The 21,500-nt window shown below is 34.2% G+C and overlaps 3 protein-coding genes, 1 long non-coding RNA gene and 1 other non-coding gene across 8 annotated transcripts; 4 read left to right on the plus strand and 1 right to left on the minus strand.

Annotated features, from left to right (window-relative positions):
* The first annotated feature begins 634 nt into the window (after positions 1-634).
* On the plus strand, positions 635-6,143 carry LOC123194727 (eukaryotic translation initiation factor-like). Its single transcript, XM_044608098.1, has 9 exons — positions 635-1,086; positions 2,049-2,120; positions 2,244-2,348; positions 2,573-2,779; positions 3,400-3,494; positions 3,751-3,838; positions 3,924-4,274; positions 4,367-4,609; positions 4,717-6,143. Exons 1-9 carry the CDS (start codon positions 892-894, stop codon positions 5,755-5,757), a joined length of 2,397 nt encoding a protein of 798 aa, XP_044464033.1. The 5' UTR covers positions 635-891; the 3' UTR covers positions 5,758-6,143.
* On the plus strand, positions 1,766-1,869 carry LOC123195373. The gene has a single exon (XR_006497442.1). It is a non-coding gene; the product is annotated as a small nucleolar RNA snoR103 (small nucleolar RNA).
* Positions 6,144-9,199: 3,056 nt separating the features above from the next.
* Positions 9,200-12,752, plus strand: LOC123194470 (protein MULTIPOLAR SPINDLE 1). Of its 4 annotated transcripts, none has more exons than XM_044607680.1 (10): positions 9,200-9,436; positions 9,517-9,574; positions 9,660-9,806; positions 9,893-9,949; positions 10,306-10,385; positions 10,479-10,533; positions 10,798-10,926; positions 11,102-11,294; positions 11,536-11,606; positions 11,740-12,752. In XM_044607680.1, the coding sequence occupies exons 1-10, from the start codon at positions 9,290-9,292 to the stop codon at positions 11,922-11,924; spliced, it is 1,122 nt and encodes a 373-aa protein (XP_044463615.1). In that variant the 5' UTR covers positions 9,200-9,289; the 3' UTR covers positions 11,925-12,752. The 4 variants fall into 4 exon arrangements, with proteins under 4 accessions (XP_044463615.1, XP_044463616.1, XP_044463617.1 ...); XM_044607681.1 differs by having other exon boundaries at positions 11,752-12,752; XM_044607682.1 differs by having other exon boundaries at positions 10,813-10,926.
* A 6,206-nt stretch (positions 12,753-18,958) lies between these two features.
* Positions 18,959-19,603, plus strand: LOC123195334. Its single transcript, XR_006497425.1, has 2 exons — positions 18,959-19,136; positions 19,239-19,603. It is a non-coding gene; the product is annotated as an uncharacterized LOC123195334 (long non-coding RNA).
* A 695-nt stretch (positions 19,604-20,298) lies between these two features.
* Positions 20,299-20,682, minus strand: LOC123194897 (copper transporter 6-like). The gene has a single exon (XM_044608400.1). It carries the CDS (start codon positions 20,680-20,682, stop codon positions 20,299-20,301), a length of 384 nt encoding a protein of 127 aa, XP_044464335.1.
* Positions 20,683-21,500: the final 818 nt, after the last annotated feature.

Below are 21,500 nucleotides of genomic sequence, written 5' to 3' on the forward strand. Positions count from 1 at the left end.
TCCAACGTTGTCCCCAGCTTTCTCCCTCTCTTGGTGTGATGGTAGGAGGTGTGATGAAAAGATCTTTGTCTCTTTATCACACTACCGTCACACTAGGAGAAGGAGGAAACTAAAGATGACATCAGAAGATAAAATTGAAGAGTGGAGTGAAACTACTGTTTTTGAAAGTCATGGGGGGCAATTGAGTTTGAAAAATATGAAAACCCTAGGTTTAAGGGTGAAAATATTATTTTTTAAAGTTTAAAAACTTTAGATAAGGATGAAATATTAGTTTCTAAAACCTAGAAAGAAATAATGAATTTTATATCTTTTTAATAAAAACAGTAAAATAATCATTTTATCTATTCTTTTAACAAAAAAAGTTAACAAAAATTAGGTTATGAGCGAGAGTTTAAGTTTTTCAATTGTTGTAGGTGTAATTTTAAATTTTAACTAAAACTTAGATAAAAAATAATCCTTTTCTCTAAAATATTATACTATTTTTAGAATCGAAATTGGTTGCACTTGCACATAGAATATGCAAGACTATAATGTTAACAATAATTACCTCTTAGGATATGATAGAAAGTTTTAAAACTACAAGGTGTGTTTTGTAATTTTATCAAACCAAACCTAGAATAGAACCAAACCAAAGTAATTGGCACAAAGAGAAACTCGAACCAGAGAAGGGTTTCTATAAGGACCGTCGTCTCATAACCTTTTTCTTCTCCTCTCTTCGTATCTCCGCACCGAGGGAGGAAAGTATCCCACGAAAATACCATCTATCTATACACCTATACGTATTAAGTATCCTCCCCAACAATTCTCTTTCTTCCCTTCTTTTGCGCCCTCTTTTCTCGAGGTTTTTTTGGGTTGTTGCCTTGTTGTTTTTGGTTGAGATTTGATATCGTTATGCATCAAGGTGATCACACTGCGCTTAGTTTGAGGCCTGGTGGTGGTCGCGGAAGCAGCAACCGACTCTTTAGTGCTTCATCTTCGTCTTCATCGTCGTCTGCGCCCCCGTCCTTGTCGTTTGGTTCTTTCTCTTCTGATCTCCCTGTTTTACGTCCCCATGGCTCCGCGCCTGTCTCTTCTTTCCCTTTAACGGTATATTCAATTATTAACTGCATTTGTTTTCGTTGGATCTAGGTGGTTTTTTCATCTGGGTTTGTGGTTTTCTTGTTTGGGTTTTGGGGCTCTTTTGGGATAGCATCAATGAGTTTTTGTAAGTGTTTTCGATGATGAGGATTGAATTTTTGGCTATAGCTTATTGGTTTGTAAAAATATGGGATCTTTTGATCGATTTCGATATGTTTTGTGTGTGATAATTGTTTGGTTTAGGCAATTTTCCAGTTTCTTTTGCTGCTTGAGCTTGGCGGTGCTATGCTTATCCTTTTGCTTAAAGAAATTTTGTAATTATTTGATTATTATTTGCTGTATGGTTTTATGAATGGGGTACAATAGCCGCTGAATTTATTGGATTTTCTTTTTATTTTCTAATTGATGGCTGTGTTTATGGGCAGAAACATTGCTTGTTTTGGTGTCAAAAGTTAAATTTTTTATGCAATTTTGTTTCCTTTGAAAGAAAGATGATGCTTTAGAATCCAAATGAACTAGAGGATTGAAAAGTTTTATCTTTTTGTGTTGGCATTGGCATTGTTGTTGCAAGACCATTGTATATTGCGGTTTGATTTTCAACCGCATGAAAAAAAATCTTTTGTTCTGCTATAGGTTTGGAATTAACGCCTTTGGGTGGAGATAACGTATAATGTCCTAAATCTTGTTGTGGCACTACTTGTATTCACTGTAAATATGGACGGACAAGAACTTGTGGACTTTGGTTGGGCATATGTGAGTTGTGGGTTGCCCTGGAGGGACCTATGGATATTTTGGCCCTTGTAAGAAGATTAACAATTTTTTCTAGTAGTAATAATAGTTTCTATGCTAGGCCTTTCCTGCATCATTTCTTCTTTATTGATTTGTTCTTCCAGCAATTTGCTTTAGCTTTTTTTTTTTTTTTTTGGGTTTTTTAAAAGGTTTTTGACATGTTCATTGGTTTTTCATTTTAGGCTGGAGATGCAAGGTTTGAGAATCATGAGCGTGTGTGTTACACTCGAGACCAGTTATTACAGCTTAGAGAGGTGATATGCTTGTGATGCTTAAAGCTTATAAATGAGCTCTATTTGCATTTAAAAATTTAGTAAGAAATCATCATTCTTGGCTGTTTTGAATAATCTCCGAGTATGCTGTTGATTTCCTTGTAGGCTGCTGTTGTCTCTGATGATATTCTCAAAATCAAACAAGAATTTGATGCTGAAGTTTTTGGAGAAGAGCAAAACTGGGGTCGTGCTGGGCATGCTGAAAGTAATGTAAGTTGGAGTTACTGGCCAAATTAATTTGCTTTGTTAATTATTCATTTATTTGGCTTGGTCTGTGTGTGGTTTACTGAGGTGAATGGAATGGTTATTCAATGGCTGCCTGAAAGTTTCTTTTAATCAATTTCTGCTGTTTTCATCAAATGTCATGTGATTTTTTTATCTTTTTCCGCATATTTACTTTTTTTTTGTATGACAATCTTTTTGCCTATCTCCAGCCTCCAAATCAACCTCAGAGTCGTTATTCTGAACCAGATAATCGCGACTGGCGCCGTCCTGCACAGTTTTCCCGCTCTGGAGAGGAGAGATCACAAGACAATAGAGAGTTTGGTGGACGATATGAGTCCAGACAGGATGGAAATCAATTTCATCGCCAAGACCTCAATCACCAGTTTTCAAGGGCACAAATCTCATCTAACCAAGAGGTAAGACATTGATTTAATTGATCTTTTTTTCACTTGTATAGTTGTATTTGTTTACTGTATCACTTGAGTTTCTGAAGGGATATATTATCTTGGCTACAGGGTACTGTTGGCATGTGTATAAGTATATTATTTTTCTTTTGTTATTGAATGGTTTGTTGAATTTTAAACTGCTTAATCCAAGATTACACAGACCATATGTATAATTATGGAAATGCAGTCCCTTTAGAAGGTCTTGTTTGTAAAGGCATGTTATCGTGCCTCCAATTATCTTTGCATACATGGTATAAGCTGGGCCAGTGATGTTAAACTTCAAATTTGCTTGTATCAAATTCCAAGAAGTGTTGATTGAGAGTTATTCTCCAGCACTCGTATAAATGCTATTCAATCATTCTGGTTCAGTTGTGATTTTTAGCTAAAATTGATGTACTTCTAATGTACAATTGAAGCCACATTTCCCCCTTGGGTTAATTTTTTTCATTTTAAGTTTTTATTTAAAGCAAATGAGATATTTCCATTTGACAAGTACAAAAGAAATGTATTGCTAGCTGAATTATTTCCTTTTGTATGTGCGGATATTATCCTGACTCTAATTGTAAAATGTATCCTATGTGTCTAATCAGGGACCAGCTCCTGTTTTAGTCAAGGCTGAGGTTCCATGGTCGGCTGGAAGGGGCAATCTCTCTGAGAAGGAACGTGTCTTGAAGACTGTGAAGGGGTAATGCTTTTCTTGATTTATTTTCTGCATTGTAACTAGTATTTGAAAATTGATATTAACAATCTTGGTAGCATACTCATGGTTTAAAACTGAGTTCCAAATATAATGTCGCACATGGTGAATGACATTATTCTTACTTATTGAAATCTTTTTTGGTTGAAGTCTTGATGTAATCCAAACTTATTGCTTGTAAACAGCCCCATGAAACATGAGTAGCAACTGGTTTTCTGATTCTTATACTTTGTTCCCTTTGCAGTATTTTGAACAAGCTTACCCCTGAAAAATTTGATCTACTTAAGGGTCAACTCATAGATTCTGGCATCACATCAGCTGATATCTTAAGGGTCTGTTCCTTCTTGTATTTTAAGGAGTTGATATCTTCAGAAATTTATCAAGCTGTTTACTGAATTTGTTAATTATTTGCAACAGGAAGTTATATCTCTTATATTTGATAAGGCTGTTCTTGAGCCCACATTCTGTCCCATGTACGCACAGCTATGTTCTGATTTGAATGACAAGCTTCCCTCATTTCCCTCAGATGAACCTGGTGGGAAAGAAATCACATTTAAGCGTGTCCTCTTGAATATTTGCCAGGAGGCATTTGAGGGTGCTGACAAACTAAGGGAAGAAGTAAGGCAGATGACTTCTCCAGAGCAAGAAATGGAGCGCAGGGATAAAGAAAGAATGGTCAAGCTTCGTACTCTTGGAAACATTCGCTTAATTGGTGAGCTTCTGAAACAGAAGATGGTACCTGAAAAGATTGCCCATCACATCGTTCAGGTTTGTGTTGGGGATGGTGATTGAAAAGGTGAATTAATTTTGAGACATACATTTGTTCTTTAGTGTTCACTTTTTCTCATTGTGTTATACAGGAACTTTTAGGACATGATAGTGCATCTTGTCCTGCAGAAGAAAATGTCGAGGCCATATGTCAGCTTTTTAACACCATTGGTAAGCAGCTTGACGAGAGCCCAAAATCACGGCGTATAAATGATAGTTACTTCAGCAGATTGAAAGACTTGACTTCAAACCCTCAGCTGGCTCCCCGACTGAGGTTCATGGTTCGTGATGTTCTAGATTTGCGTGCAAGCAACTGGGTTCCCAGGAGAGAAGAGGTTGGCTGATGTTTGTTTTCCCAAGATTTCTGGGCCTATATGATACTTGCATAACCGTTGATTATGGTTTTATTTCTAGTTATCTCTTTTTACTGTTCATTTTACAGGTGAAAGCAAAAACAATCACTGAAATTCATTCAGAGGCAGAAAAAAATCTTGGGTTACGGCCAGGTGCTACTGCAAGTATTAGAAATAATCGTTCCCCTGGGGCTCAAGGGGTTACTACTCCTGGTAGCATGCCCATCACACGTCCTGGGTTAGGTGGTATGATGCCAGGCATGCCAGGAACTAGAAAGATGCCTGGGATGCCTGGAATTGATAATGATGATTGGGAGATACCTAGGCAACGCAGTATGCCTAGGGGCGATGGAGCAGGAATGCAGCAGATGGGACGCATCCAGGCACCAATGATGAATAAGTCAGCATCACTAAACACGAGGCTATTACCTCAGGGTACTGGCAGCCTAATGAGTGGCAGAAGTGCCCTGTTGCAGGGGAGTGGTACTTCTCCTGGCCGCCCTTCCAACTTCTATTCTGGCAAAGAGCCTTCATTCCAAGCTTCTGCACCTTCTAAACCTGCCTCTGCATCCTATGTGCTTCCAGTTGCAGGGAAATCACAGGCACCAGCTGTAAGGTTGAACCCAGATGAACTTCGCAAAAAAACAGTTTCGCTTCTGGAAGAATATTTCAGTATTCGAGATTTGGGTGAAGCACTAACATGCGTGGAGGAACTGAAGTCTCCAGGTTACCACCCTGAGTTTGTCAAGGAATCCATCTCCCTAGCACTTGAGAAAAGTCCAGCTTGTGTTGATGCAGTAGCGAAACTCTTGGAATACTTGCTTGCTAAGAAGGTAATTACACGTGGAGACGTAGAGACTGGATGCTTGAACTATGGCATGTTGATGGATGATATCGCTATTGATTTGCCCAAAGCACCTAATAATTTTGGCGAGATTATGGGGAAACTTGTTTTGTTGGAGGGATTGGATTTTAAAGTTGTAAAGGAGATCCTTTCGAAAATTGAAGATGATAGTTTCCAGAAAACACTTTTTGATTCAGCCATGAAGACAGTAAGTTTAAGCCCTTCTGGGAAAAATATTCTGGATTCCCAAGCATCTGATATCAAATCCTGCCAGAGTCTGTTCTAGCAGTCTAAAATTTTCATGAATGAGTACAACAATATCAGTATCCACAATTACAAAGAGCTTCTGTGCCTGCGTTTGGGGCTTCATAACTTCAAAGGCAAGTTGGATAAGGTGGAGCTGCTAAAAACAAGTAGGTTATTTTATTGAGTTCTGTATATGTTTCCGAGGTCAGAGCTAAAAGAAACTATAAATGTCATGGATTTTGTTCTCAAGTATGTTGGCCTAACATTGTGCCTAACCGCTCGAGAAGAGTGGCTTTTTTGAGGGGTCCAGTTGTTTTGTATTTGATTAGTTTTTTGAATCATTTTTCACTTTCTTGACTGGGTGATCTAGTTTGTTGGTAAAGCCATTCACTTCATAAAAATCCCCAAGTATTTGCCTTGAGACTACTTTACAGGATATCGATCATTCATTCTGCTCCTTTTGCTTGTGCTTTTAATTTTCATTGGATGATGGGTGGCGAAAAATACAAAATGATGGCAACTTTTGAGTGGTAAAGTGACCTCAAATGGAATATGGATATTTGCAGAACGAATGAATCAATTTTATGACATTTTGATTTCTGCTGCAAAAAATTGTATCTTTTCTGCATTGAATCTCTGAACAGATTCTTTTGTGCTAGACTTTTGAGGAAAAAAATGTTTGCATCCGGAGAAAGACTTATGTCAGCCATGATGCTATTAGAAGAATCGTGTAAAGTTGAAAAACCTGCCCCCTTAGTTGAAGTCATGCTAGTGAACTTTTCTTATCGACGTGACTGAATATCATCTGTATTCATCACGTGGTTGGATGAAGATGGATGCCAATTGTGAGTAAATTATAAATTTCAGGATTGACTCATCAAGAAATAAGAACATCTGAAATGGGTTGACATGAGAAGGATTTAATCAACACGCGAACTCATTTAAGAAACCAATACCAATAATACGTGCCTATAATTCCAATTAAATCAAAAGAAGATTTAAAAAAAAAAAAAAATTACACACAAGAGAGCATACAACAAGGAGAGGATAAAAAATCTCACTACTGGGAACACCTGCCGAGGTTTTCCCATGACGACTACGAACGCCAACGCCGCCAGCAGCGAAGCCACGGCCACGACCACCGCTGCCTTTTCCACGTTTCTTCACCCCAACTCTCAGCTGCTTCTGCGGCGGCTCAAACAAACTGTGGTCTTTCACATCCACTTGTTGCATAACAATCTGCTCAAGACTGAATACTCCTCTGAAGCGTTTTGAAGGGGAAGCTTCTGCTGCAGAGGAGTGAAGAAAGAGAGCGAAGAAGAGGAAGAAGATGAGTAAGAAAGTAAAGCTCGCCATGATTGAGGAGCAGAAATAACCAAGATCTTTGTGATCTTTCTTGAAATATGAAATGGAATAATAAATTAGGCGAAAGATGTTGCCACCCAATGTTAGGTGTAATTTTCCTCATACCCTCAAAGTTTCAAAAATCTAAACTGTTACTCGTAAACAAAATTCTGTTTAAAAACTCAAGTAATGTTAAAGATAATATTGTTATTTAATCAAAAAATTTAAAAACTAAAGTTTTATTAATTTTTTCCTCTTAGTTTGAAAATTAACAATTTTACCCCACCTAAAATTTAAAAAGTAGCAATTTCACCCTTAAGGTTTTGAAATCATTGTTAAAGATGACAAAGTTTACCATCTCTGACCGTATTAACTCTCCCTCTTAACTTATCTTCTCCTGTCAACAAGTTTTCACCCATTGAAGATAGTGATATCCTTTGATAAAAATGAAATTATCTTTGTTAGAGTGTTTTTATCTCGGATAAAGACATTTATCTTTGTTCAAGACAAAAACACTTTGATGAAGATGATTTTGTCTTCATCAAAGTTAATCGCTTTAATTGGTGGATGGAAACAAGTCAACAAGGAAAAATAACCATGGTGGGAGAATGAACATGATCAAAGATGATGAATTTCGTTGTTTCTAACGATAGTTTCAAAATCATAGAAGTGAAGTTATTACTTTTTAAATTTTGAATAAGAAGAAATGTTAGACTTTTTAATTGAAAAGAAAAAATATAATAAAATTTTAGTTTTTAAAATTATTTTATTAAATGATTATTTTACTCTTAATTTTAATTAAAAATTTTAACAAAATTTTAATGATAAGTGAGACTTTAACTTTTTGAAAGTTTGAGAGTAGAAGTGGGTTTACACCTAACCTTGGGTGGGAACTATACTTTGGCCTAAAAATTAAAAGCTGTGGGGTGAGCGTCATGTGGACAGTGATGATAAAGTATGAAGATGGGGATCGATTTTGCCAACAGAGATTATTGTGATTCGATCTGATTAAGAAAAATAAGGACTTTATGTGTCACATATAGAGTTTGGTCCGATCTGATTTAAGTTTAAATGAAATTTAACTTAATAAGGATTTGAATTTAAAAGAATCAATATCGATTATCTAAGACTTATTTATGAAAATAAGTCTTTTAACTCGTTTAATCTAAATTCTAATTTAATCTCAAATAGTTCAAATTAAATTTATCTTTAATCATATTAGTTATGATCAATTTTATTTGTACTCAGTTTGAATATATAAATAGGTCAAAAGATTTATTCCCACCAAAGTATATTGTTTTTTCTCATTATTTATTTTTAATGTTAAAAATAAACTAAAATTTAATCTCATATTCCCCCATAAACCTTAAAAACTAAAAGTTTTCACCTAAACCAAGTTTTAAAAAAATAACATTTCCTTACAAAGGCTTAGTTTCCATATCTTCGACATCAAATCTGATGCTATCGTCAGTCACGAATATCTCTCGACGTTTTCTCTCGCTCTGATGGCCAAACTTCTCTTATTTGGAAGTTTGGATAATATCGATTGATGTCGAAAAATACTCCCAACTTTGTTGGGAAGACGAGATCTGACGAAGATGAGAGATCTCATCGGGGAAGACGATGTTTCGTCTTTCTTGACAAAACATTGTCTTCTCGCTAAATTTAGAAATGCCAACTAGTAGGGGAGATGGTGAGAAAACGATTGCCGAAGAAAGCGAAAGGAGATGTCACCGGATAATGAAAATTTACTATCTTTTAAAACTTAGCGTAAGGGGGGAGATTGTTATTTTTTAAGATTTAAAGAGGTAAAAAGAGATAAAATTTTAAAGAGTTAGAATTTTGTTAACTTTAACCATCCATAGGTAAGTGTTTGAGGTTTTCAAAGATAAAATGGAAAAACTTGGAAAAATAATATATTTTGAGTGGGAATAAGTCTTTTGATCTTATAAATAAATATACACTTATGTTTATAATTATGTAATTAAATGTTATTTTATTATTAATTTAAAATCATTTAATTATATAATAATATATATTAAATATATATTTATTCATATGCTTTATTATATTAACTATATTATTATATGCATTAGTAAAATATTTGATAACATTATAATATATATTTAAAAATAATTTCGCCTTTTAGATAGATTAGCGACCTATATGAACACCTTTGAAATTCATAATCGCGAGCGCTTACAAGAATCTCCACTACTGAACTACCAATGAACATAAATTCAAAATCTTCAGCTTCAACCAACGAATCGGTTAAGCTCGCCCTTGCTATTTCTCTTCTTCGATCAAAGCTCAGCCTTAATCAAAATCAAAGCACTCAGCCTTCTGAATCTGATGCACTTCGCTGGAAGCGGAAGGTCTCTCTGTATATCCATCAACTTTTACGAATTCAGTTATCTCCGTAACCAAATAGATCCTAATATTGTTGAAATTTCAGGCGAAGGAGCGGAAGCAAGAACTTGTAAGGCTGAGAGAGGATCTAAGAGAAGCTGAAGGTCAGGTCCTGAACTTCGTTTTCTCCTTATTAACTTTTTACTGACTTTGTTTTTTTTTTAATTTCATTCTTTGATTTGGATCTAGAATCCGCGCATTACGATTTGTTTCCGCAATCGGCTTCTTGCAAGTGCTATTTCTTTGATAATTTGGGAAAATTAAGCTCTGAGATCGATGGAAATGACTCTCATCGTCGGTTCAATGACGTTCTTCGCCGTAGATTTCTAAGACAAGGTCGCTTTTATGTATTTACAGATCATTATATTTGTGATGATCATCTATCAATGTTGCTGTTGTTAAAAGGTTTGTGGATTTTGCAGTGAGACTCAAGGAAAGGAGGAGAACAGGCGATTCGACTCAACGACGACGTCTTTCAGGTATATAATGGAAAAATATAGTCCTTTTTCAAGTTCATTTACTTATAGAGTTAATTTTGTGCTAATTTTAATTTAATATGAGATCCATGATTTGAAATATAAATTTATAGCATATTACAAATTTGATAGTTTAATATTATAGTCCTAAATTCAATTTTATAAATCTGATATCATATTTTTTACTCTTGATGTAATTTATATTTAAATGAAAAGGAGGAATTTATGAATTTCTAGTGTATCTAATTTAGATTTCTCGTTCTTGATTGGTGGTGATGAATTTCTTGAAAGTGATATTCTATATCTGAATTCATGGTGTGTAGTATCATGTTTAATGCAAATTCTTGCTACAAATACAGAGTTGAGCTATGAAGATGAGGCAGAGCAGCTTAGGGCCTCCGTTGATTTTCTTGTAGAGCTTTGCGACACCGTTTCTCCGGTAACAGAGAGACTCACTGAATTTTTCCTATGTGATCTGCCTCATCACTGCTGTACTCTATTTACACATGGTGTCACATAATAATTTTTGCAGGCAAAAGAGGGCAATTTTGCTAGTTGGTCGCATCAGGCTGTGGACTTCATTTTAGGTGAGGTGCTGCCTTATCTACTGTGCTGGCTGTTTGACCAAATTAGTTAGGTTATTAAGCTTCGTTTAGTGTTAAAGATGTTATTTGTTTAAATTCGATGGTTAACTGCTAGCAATTTGTTAAGTCTATGCTCTACTTTCAGCATCTTTTCACATTGACAAGGTCGCAGTTGTTCATGGCATTCAAATTTCTTTGAATGTTCTGTCACTGTTTTTAGATCATGTATTTTCGTGTTGGTTAACAATACACTAATGCTATTCAAAGTCTTTTGTCCTGAAGAATCATTGAGGAATCTATTATCAGAAGGAAAGAGAAATGAAGCTATTGAAGGAATAATCACCAGCTTAATTGTGCGCTTGGTTAAAAGAATGTGTTCCCCCTTGAAAGAAGATGGTACTTGACTGTGCTTTCAATACTCAAGTTTAGTAACTATTTTTATTATTACCCTTTAATGATATCCATCAATAGGAGAATCAAATCACTGCATGATTTCCGTTCTTCCACTGATGTTACCTTCATGTACTCTTTAGTATTTCCAATTATCTATGTTTCTGTTTTCATGATTCAGATTCTCTTCATATCCACGATGAATCTCAATTCGGCATTCAACATCTGATCCGCAAGCTTGCAAGTGAAGCCTATATTGGACAGCGTGTCATATTCTCAGTATCCCAAATTATTTCTGTAGTAGCAGAAAATTTGCTTTTCTCAGATCCATTTGATGCTGCTTTCCCCAGTATGCATCAGTCAATGTTTCTTATGTAAGTACTGCCGTAATGCATTTGCTTTCACGATCACCTCTCCCATCGGTAATCTAATTATTTCCTACTATTCATGGCTAAGCACAGCAAGCCCTGCACAAAGTGTTGTATTAATTCCTTGCCCGATTTAATGACCTTGTAGAAACCAATCATTTGTCTTACAATTTTTTAAGTAACTTTCCAGGTATCGTCTACTATTTCCGAAATAGGTTGGCCTACTTTTTCTTTTTGTGGGTGACAGGATCCAGCTTATCGAATTTCTGATATCAGACTACTTATCAACTTGGTCAAGCGGTGAAAGGTTTGACAACAGTATGTTCCTCTACTAGATTCTTTTCAAACTAAACAAATTGTTACATATTTTCTCGCCCTCCTGCTTTAGTTAAGGCATTTCTGGATTTGTGAAGTCCTGAAATATATGAACCCGCCAATTATGACATGGCAGTGCTTTTTGAAGGGTGCGTTAAATCAACCCTCCAAGCAAGGAAAGCAGCACAACTTTTGGAAAGCAGAAATGGGCTTTATGTGCTATACATGGATCGAGTCACAGGATTATTGGCTAAACAAGTTGGTCAGGTTTCCTCGCTCCATAAACTCAACCCAGATGTTCTTGAAAAACTGTTCTTTTAATCTCCTGTTGGCTTCTTATGTATGTTGTAAACTAATTCTTTTAAATGCAAACATAAAACAGACAAAAAAGGAATAATTTTCAATAAAAAAATTTTGACTAAACGTCAAAATCTTTTTTTACAAAGCCACCGTGTATTCAATCTTGGCACCACTTTGAGCCCTCGACGCGATATTCAACTAATTAATGGTGACAGTTGCAGGTCTTTTTCCCCTTCCTCTCGTGGTCCCGTGGCCCTCCTCGTTTTATATACTCATTCTATAAATGAAAACACTTCCCGTTTCAACACATTTCAAATTCATAATCCTTTTGCAAATTATCTAAAACCAACAACACAACCATCTTCCAACATCTTTAATAATTAAACTCCGTTCTTACCTATCTAAATTTCTAAATCAGCGATTATATATCATGTCCAAGATCACTTCTATAGTGGCTTTGTTGCTTATTTCCCTTATCTTCTTCTCTTTGTCTCTTCCAAGTTCAGCTGAGGATCAGCCGGCTGCAACTTCGGTTCCACACAGTCGAGACGTTCAGGTGCATGAAGAAAGTAGGTTTGTGAGTTCAGTTCAGCGCCGGAAGCTGAAAAATTTCATGAAAAAGGGATTTAGGAGTAGAGGATTTGGTACAGGCATTGCAACTCGTGCTCATGCCAGAACTTCCTCAGCTTATAGAACAAATTTGATTATCTTCTTTTCATTTTGGCTGTGTCTTGGCTTGCTCTTTTTTCTAGGTTTCTTAGTCCTTTAAGCATGTAATTAATTTGATTAATCTTGTATTATAAGCTTGTTCTCGCTAATTTAATTATTTTATTCTATCGTGTTTGCTAATTTAATTATTTTTTAAAAATCATTATTGATATCTAATAATACGATTTTTTCATTAATCTTATTTTTTATCAAGCCGAAATGCTATATACTAGCTTTTTCTCCATCAGCAAGACTTTTTTTTCCCGTATGCTTGCTTTTATTCTCCCTCATGGAATATATTATTCTCAGACAAGATCTTTGATATTTGCTTTATTATATACTGAATTCCTTAGTTCCTGGAATCTTTATTTTCTAAATGAGGTATTAATAGAGAAAAAGATTATTTTCCACCAAGTTTTAGTTCAAATTCAAAATCACATTCACAACACTTAAAAAACTTAAACTCTTACTCATGACCTAATTTCTGTTAATTTTTTCTGTTAGAATGGTAAAATGATCATTTTATTGTTTATATTAAAAAATATAAAATTTGTTCTCCCCCTTTAAGATTTAGAAACTAACAATTTTATTCTTGTCTAAAGTTTTCAAAATTTAAAAAGTAACATTTTCACCCCCAAAACTAGGGTTTCCATATTTTTCAAACTTAGTCACCCCCCATAACTTTCAAAAACAACAGTTTCACTCCCACTTTTCAACTTCAGTTTCTGGTATCCCTTCCGGTCTCCTCCTTCTTCTAAGTCGATGATAGGTCTTATTAATAACACGGCATGCACCTAGTACTTATATGCAACTGCCCACTATATTAATTTTGATTGGTAGTTAGAAAAAAAAATTATTGTATTTAAACATTTAGAATATTTGTATGATGGTATTTAATTTATCGTATATTAGCAAATATTTTTAAGGAATATAAAATTAATAATTCTATTTTTTCAATTACTTTTGATAATGTCAAAAATAATGATAACGTTATCGAATATATGTATAATCTTTTATTTAGTCAATTTAATGAAAAATTATTTCATACTAAGTGTGCATATCATGTTATTAATTTAATAGTTCAAGAAGACTTGAGTCTGACTAAAAAAACATATACAAATAATTATATATGTCATTGCATACATTTCATCATCCTCATCATGAGTACAAACATACCATCAATTACGTAAACAATATGGGTTAAGAAGAAAAAAAATTAAAAGTAGATATTAAAACTAGGTGGAATTCAATATATCTTATGTTGAAAGCATGCAAAAAATATGAAGTTTCTATAATATGGTACTTCAATACCCAACCTAAATATTTGACAAATCTTGTTTTTTTGACAGATCAAGATTGAGAGATAGTTATGGCTCTAATGAACATGTTAGAGCCATTAAAGATAGTCATGTACCATTTTTATGCGTGTATTATTCAACTATTTGTTCAATAATATATAGTATAATAAAAATAAGTAATCTTTTTAAAGAGCATATGTCTCATGACTGTCATCATATTTTTTAGATTATATGTAGGCAAATAGAACAAAAATTTTAGAAATAAATAAATAATATAGTATATATATTTTATTTATATTTATAATTATACAGTATCTAATGCGTTAATGTCATGTGAAATTTCTAATACAAAAATAATAGGCCAAATGATTGTTTTGCACCCAAGGTTTGATACAAACCTCTTCTCACTCGTTAACTATTGAAAATTCAAATATCCACTCATCTATTAACTGTTACTGTCATGGGTAAAATTGTCATCTATCAAAATATTTAAAGAACTAAAAATTTATCGCGTTTCCCCCCTAAGTAATCTAACAAATTTCCCCCCACCCAAAGTTTGAAAAATCAACATTTCCCCTTAGGGTTTTTTCAGCCACCACTGCCAACAGTCGAAGACAGTGATGATGGCGTTCTTTATCCCTCCCGGCTTTTTTCTCAATCTCCCTTCATTTGCAGCCATCACCAACCCATGAAACCGGTCAATGAAGAGAATAATCACATCGGAGAGAAAGATGCAATTCATCAAAGAAAAAGACAAAAAATGAATCTTGTTTTCGTCTCTAATGCAATTATTCTCTTTGTGGGTCGGTAATGGTCGAAAATGGAGTGGGACTGAAAGAAAAGTCGAGAAGGAGAGAGAACGTAGCTGTCACCATCTCCAACTATTGCAGTGGTGGCAAAAACACCTTAGCGGAAAATATTGATTTTTCAAAGGCTAAAGGACTATTTCCCACCCAAAGTATGCTATTATCTCAAAGTTTCCCTCATTAACTTTGAAAATCCCATTTACCCACCCATGAACAGTTAAAATTAACGGAACCTTAACCCCTTAAAATTTTATCTCTTTTCCCCCCTAACCCCTAAAAACTAACCATTTCCCCTTAGGCCAAATTTTAAAAAATAGCACTCCCCCCCCCCCCCCTTAAGGTTTAACTTTCAATCCTCGGTGCCAAATCTGACACCATCGCTGACGACGAAGCTTTTCAGAGGCATCACCATACTCTGACCATCTCTTTTTTCTCCTCTGGAATGTCGGTCAGTTGAGATCTCGCTTGGAAAGTCAAAGAGCTTCGTCTCCCGACGAATCTCTTCGACTTTCCAGGCGAGATCTCAACTGACCGACATTCCAGAGGAGAAAAGAGAGACGGTCGGAGCATGGTGATGCCTTTAGAAAGCTTCGTCGTCAGCGATGGTGTCAGGGATTGAAAGCTAAACCATAGGGGGGAAATGCTATTTTTTAAAACTTGGCCTAAGGGGAAATTATTAGTTATTAGGGATTAGGGGGGAAAATAGATTAAATTCTAATTTATTTTTAATATTATAGATAAAATTATGATTTTGCCCTTTAAAATGTTAATTTTAACAGCGCATAGGTGGGTAAATGGGATTTTCATAGTTAACGGATCGAAAGTTAAGATTACAACATACTTTGGGTGGGAAATAGTCCTTTGACCTTTTTCAAATTTTGGATAAAGAAAAATTTATAAGATTTTTACACTTAGAAGGGAGAAATATGATAAATTTTTAGTTTTTTTGAATATTTTAATAAATAATAATTTTATCTTGACAATAATAATAAAATTTCATAAATGAATGGATATTTAGATTTTCAATAGTTAACAAATAAGAAATTGAGTTTGCATCATACTTTGGTGAGAAATAGCCATTTGGCCAAAATAATAATATCTTCACACGCATTAAAGTCCATTGCGTAAAGAATTATTTCTTTAATTATTCTCTTTGCATTCATTAACACATATGGAATTTAATTAATAATTTCATAACTTGTATTGAAATAAATTAAGTAAATGTAATTTGAATTAAAATTTGAGTAATATTATATGTATTTATTTTGAGTATATAAATAGATACATATTATCATGTGATTAGGTGTTATTTTATTTTTAATTTAAAATCATTTAATCACATAATAATATACATTAAATATGTATCTATTTAAGTAATCTAAATATGTATATATAATTTTATTATTAAAATTTTGAGATCAGGTCAAAGGAGTTGCATCCCAGTGAGTAGAAGTTGATTTTGACAATAGATCAAAAGGCTATTTTTCACTAAATGATAATTTTACGACGATTATCTTTTAAGAAATTCTATTTGGTTATTTTGAAAATAATTGTTTTATTTTTTATTTAAATTGCAAAAAGATTATTTTAAGTATATATTAATAAACAAACCGAAGCCTCTAAATGGAAATACTAAAAACAATCTAAGCTCACCTTGACATTTAAAACGGGTCAAGATAACAAAATTACAAAGATATACAATGAAACCGAAGGATCCAAGCAAACAAAGCCCAAAAAAAAAAAGCTTGCACCCCATAGGACAAGTCCTAAGCCCAAACAACCAAGGATCGGAACATTCTTACAAGTTTAAACATTTATTACTTAAATTCTTAAATGTATTAAAACTCCAACTAACTTTAAAATATTATATTTTTATTCAATTTTTTAAGATATAGTGTCATTTTTGAAAATATCAAGAGGACTATTAAAATTTTAAAATTTTTTAAAATATCCCAAACTTTTTTCAAATTTTCAAAAATTTCTTGAAACACTCTTAATATTTTAAAAAATTATGATTCATCTTCAAACATATATCAATTTGAAAAGAAAAAATAGAGTAAAAGTTTATGCAAAATGACATTCTTACTTTTTTACTTATTGAAATTTACCTATAAAAGTGGATAACAAGTGATAATAAAACATTTTGAAACTTAAATGCAAGAATTATAGTTCAACAAACTTTGGGTGGGAAATAGTGTTTTCCCCTATATAATATTACAAGATTCATACTTTATTTCATAAAATTTTGCTTCAATAAAACTTTTCGAAAAAGATCGTATTATTCTACATAGAAATTTCAAAAGAATCAAAATCTTTATTAATTTGGACAAAGAGTCGATAATCAGGTCTCTTTCGGCGCGGTGCCAATGGCCCCGATCCCTTCAATTTCAGTATAAAACCCCCTTCACACCTCCAACAAATCAACCATTAACATCTTCCCGACAAACAGCCATGGCCAACATCACTTCCATACTTCCTCTCTTCCTCATCTCTCTCCTCTTCTTCTCTTCCCCTCTTCTAAGTTCAGCTGACGCCCATGCTGAAGCTGCAACTTTGGTTCCACACACCAGACTTCTCCTGCATGAAGAGGGTCGGGAGGTGAGTTCAGGTGAGCCCGAGAAGATGAAAGTTTACATGAAAAAGAGGGCGTCTGCAGGAGCCGGTGCTCGATCTAGAGGCAAACATTCTTCAGCTTTTAGAACAAGTCAAGTTTCTTCCTTCCAATTCGGTGCTGTCATTGCTTGCCCTCTTCTTCTCGGTTTCTTAGTTGTGTAGGCTTCTTAGATTCTGTTTGTGAAGGAGCTGAAATTTCTATCTTTCATGCATCCTGACCACAAATGCAATATTAATTACGTATGATCTAGTTTTTTGCTTGCAATAAAATGAAGTTAAAGAGTACTTTTTCCTCTGTGGAATTAATTAGGATAATTATATTTATATATGTGGAATGAATAAATTGAAATCAATGTGTGACTTCATAAAAGAAATTCATGGAACCACAAAATTGAAGGCGCCCAACTCGATTGCACTTGATATTATTTTTGGATCAATATTAAGGTTCAAAGGATCATATGTGTGTGTGTACGCACGCGCACGTTCATAACATTCTAGAAGCTTATACTTGCCACCCCCAAGGTTGGGATAAAACTTCAACTCCTATGCTAAAATTGTCAGTGTTACTTAGAAATGGATCTGATCTGAGCTAACTCAAATCATATCTATAACTTAATTTGAATATGTTGATTTTAGATTAAAACTCTAGTTTGATAGTTTAGCTCGAAATCAGTTTGCTTATTTATATTGACAATATTATTTATTTTATCAATGATATTGTTCATGCCCTCTCCAATGACACTGTTAATGTCATTAATGACCCTTCGATCATACTATTTAGTAGGTAGTATCTTTGATCAAAACTCGAGTGAATCCTTAACTCGCCTTTGCTCAACTCGATCAAGTCCACCACTAATGTTTTTTAGTAGTAGATTTGATCTAAATTAGCTTAGTTCAAATCTACGACTCGACTCAAATGAATTGATTTTAAACTTAAGTTCTAATACGATAACTTAGCTTAAAATTGATTTATTTGTTCTTTCGATAATATTGTTTATCTTACTACTGATATATCTCTTTAAAGATATTGTTTACATAGTCAATAATATTATTCTTATCTTAAATCAGTTTAAACCAAACATTATATCTTCAATCCAAACTCAACCTGGCCCTTAGCTCAACTCAGCTCGACTTTAGTTTAAAAAAAAAAAAAACCTCATTCGTGAGTAGTGACATGCATAATTTTACAATATTGGAGGATGAAATTCTCAATGCCAAAGGTAGAGGGTGACGAACTATTATTATTTAACTAACTATCAAATGTAAGATTCATAAATAAAGTATTGAAGAAGTTACTGAAAAGCTAGATCTCCTTTCAACTTTTAAGAATTACGCAAAATTCATAAAAGCAAAAGCCCGCTGAATCGATTCTCAGGAAAAAATTAAAAAATGAAAAGTCTCCTCATAGTATTCTGTATTTTTTCTCTAATTATCTTTTCCAGCGTTTTTCACCGCAAGAAAGGTATAAACTTTTCTTAACAAATAAGAAAGAATATTGCATAGTTGGCCGACATTGGACTTTAATTCCTCTTTGGATTAATTCTTATTCAAATACAAACATGATGAGATTTGATGCCATAATTAATCATCTTAATTATATTCTCAGATCACTAATGAATCAAAGCCTCAATCAAAATTAAAGTCACCCTATAAATATTGAAAATGAAAGCCAACTACTTACTTACTTAACAAACATGCAACACTCAGCATGAAGAGATTATTATTTGCATGGCTTTTCTTCATTTTGATTTGCTCTAAAGCGCTTCCATATTCTTCTTCTGAAGCCACTTTGACCTCAAAGCCAGCTGGTATATATATCCATCGCATCACTTAATACCTCAACTACTTACTTTTGTGTTAATTAATCAGTAAATCCTAACAACATATGTATAATAATTCTCTTTGTGTAGGTGGGTTTGGGGGAAAAGTTATGAAAACAAAGCCGAAAGGAGTGCATGAAGTTTTTTATCAGATGAAGAAAGCGGACAAGGGAGTATATGGTGGTGGAGATTTGCTTCGTCCTAGGGACAACAAGGGTAGAGCATCCAGCTCCTCTGTTCTTAAAACATCTCCTTTGGTGCTTTGGACTTCGGCGATTGGGTTATTATTCCTTTTTTGTGTTCATATGAATTAAGATTAATGAATCTTTTGGATAGAAAGGTGATATTTCATGTTCACATTCACACCAGTTTACATATTCGAATTTTTATTTGGCTAGTGTTTATATATGTTTAAAAACTGAACATAATTCAATTCCTGAGACCATTATTGTTCTTGATTTTGACATTATACAAAATTGTATCCTAATCCTAATACAATAGAGTATAAAACAAGGGGGCAATATTAAGAAGTGAAACAGGATCATCTTATTCATATTACTACTTACCATAAACTTTCTTTTTGATTCTCTTGGGTATTTCTTACCCAATAGACTTATTTACTGTCAACTTAACAATTTAAAACATCACAATCTATTTAACCAGTCCTATATTTTCACATGCTCAAATAACATATGTGAAGATATACACGTGTTTGAGGTTTAAAGGTTTAAGATTTAAGGTAAATGTTTGCCATAAAAGGTCTTAGGAGTTTCTCCTACGGGTTGAATTATACTTTATTCTTTACGTTCATCTTCATCTTGACCTGATCAACACTTGCCCATATTCGCAAAGTTTTCCAAGTTTAACAAAAACTAAGATGACCCAGTCCCAGTTGGAACTCTGCTAAGTCACTCTCTTTTACTTTTTTGTTGCTCATGTTCTTCGTTTTGGACAATTGAAATGGAGGAAGGACACGTGCCGTCCTGTCTTAACAACTTCATTATTTAATTTTTCCACTGATTTTGGAAGGAAAATAGTAGCAAATCAAGAGATATCATAGCACTTCATATTTTTCCCCAATTATATTTCACATACAACCACAAATTGTAAACTAAACTCTGCATATCTAATAGCATATCATATACAATGATTAGCAATTCAATGGAGGAAGATCAGACAAATCCTGGTATGGTTCTATCCTCAACTTCCTGAAAACTTGACTCCCAAAAACCAAGAATCCTACAGAATATCCTGCAACAGCTGCCACCAACACCCCAATATTCAAACACATAACAGCAAGCATTACCAGGTAAGCCAGAGCAATCCTCATGGCATACATGAGAGTCTGCAAAAGCCCATCAGTCAGAACATTGCTGCTGCTCAACTTCACCAACCGGGCATGTGAGAGCCACTCAACTAGCAGAGAGATTACAAATACTAAAACTAAGGCTGATATGTATCCACCGAAGCTCTCGCCTGGCCAGCCAGGAAATATAATTTCTGTGGTTTTACCCCAGAAAAATGTTAATGGCATCTTGAGGGTAAAGATAGAAAGGAAGTTGAAACAGAAAGCGAATTTATAAGAGAAAGTGGAAAGATCTTTTGTTCTGATGTAGTACTATAACTTTGTGTGTGAAATTTGTACTACCTTATGCTCCACTTAAGAGAGGAAAACGGATAGAGATTTTTGGCTTCATAGTGAGTGGCTGTATCACTTGATGCTGAGCTATAAGTTTCTGGCAATCTATTCATCAACATGCTATGAGATTGAGCCAAGTGTACTACACGACAATGCCCACAATATCAAGGTGATTAAAATATGATAAGGATGATATGAATTGATGTCATGTTTCTATAGAATCATAGTGGGTTTAGCTTTTTCACATGTACTGCACACCACAATGAGGTTCATTGTAGTACAAGATTACAGTCCCCCCTCTGGTATGTGGCTGATGTAATGGCAAATCTCCAATGCTCAAAACACATACTTCTTTAGAGACTAATTTTTACCAATCTGGTGGTTCAAGGTCCAAGACATCCTTGATTAACAATTTTTAAGTAACCCAAGATGTCTGAATCAGAAGCACTAAAAAAGATCGAATAACTTCTCCCGGATTCACTTTTCAGCTATAAGAAGATTCATGGTGTATACAGTAGGTGAAAAGGGAAGGAAGAGAGCGTTATCTACGGCAAGGTGATTCTCACTACAATTCATTAACCTTCATACAATGGAAATTCTAATGGCTAACTATTCGATGAAGAGTTCACCTTCTATCAGATTGTCAATTGTGATGTGCAGAAAACAAAAGGTAAAGACTCTGGAACACTGTTTCACCAAACGTTACCATGATT

Source organism: Mangifera indica, chromosome 13 (assembly GCF_011075055.1).
Source record: "Mangifera indica cultivar Alphonso chromosome 13, CATAS_Mindica_2.1, whole genome shotgun sequence".
Lineage (NCBI taxonomy): Eukaryota > Viridiplantae > Streptophyta > Magnoliopsida > Sapindales > Anacardiaceae > Mangifera > Mangifera indica.

Coding starts and splice junctions, on each gene's coding strand:
- LOC123194897 (XM_044608400.1), bottom strand. CDS start 20,682: ATGCCATTAACATTTTTCTGGGGTAAAACCACAGAAATTATATTTCCT.
- LOC123194470 (XM_044607680.1), top strand. CDS start 9,290: ATGAACATAAATTCAAAATCTTCAGCTTCAACCAACGAATCGGTTAAG. Junction 9,437..9,516: donor CACTTCGCTGGAAGCGGAAG/GTCTCTCTGTAT, acceptor TTGAAATTTCAG/GCGAAGGAGCGGAAGCAAGA. Junction 10,534..10,797: donor GGCTGTGGACTTCATTTTAG/GTGAGGTGCTGC, acceptor TGCTATTCAAAG/TCTTTTGTCCTGAAGAATCA.
- LOC123194727 (XM_044608098.1), top strand. CDS start 892: ATGCATCAAGGTGATCACACTGCGCTTAGTTTGAGGCCTGGTGGTGGT. Junction 2,349..2,572: donor CTGGGCATGCTGAAAGTAAT/GTAAGTTGGAGT, acceptor GCCTATCTCCAG/CCTCCAAATCAACCTCAGAG. Junction 4,610..4,716: donor GGGTTCCCAGGAGAGAAGAG/GTTGGCTGATGT, acceptor TTCATTTTACAG/GTGAAAGCAAAAACAATCAC.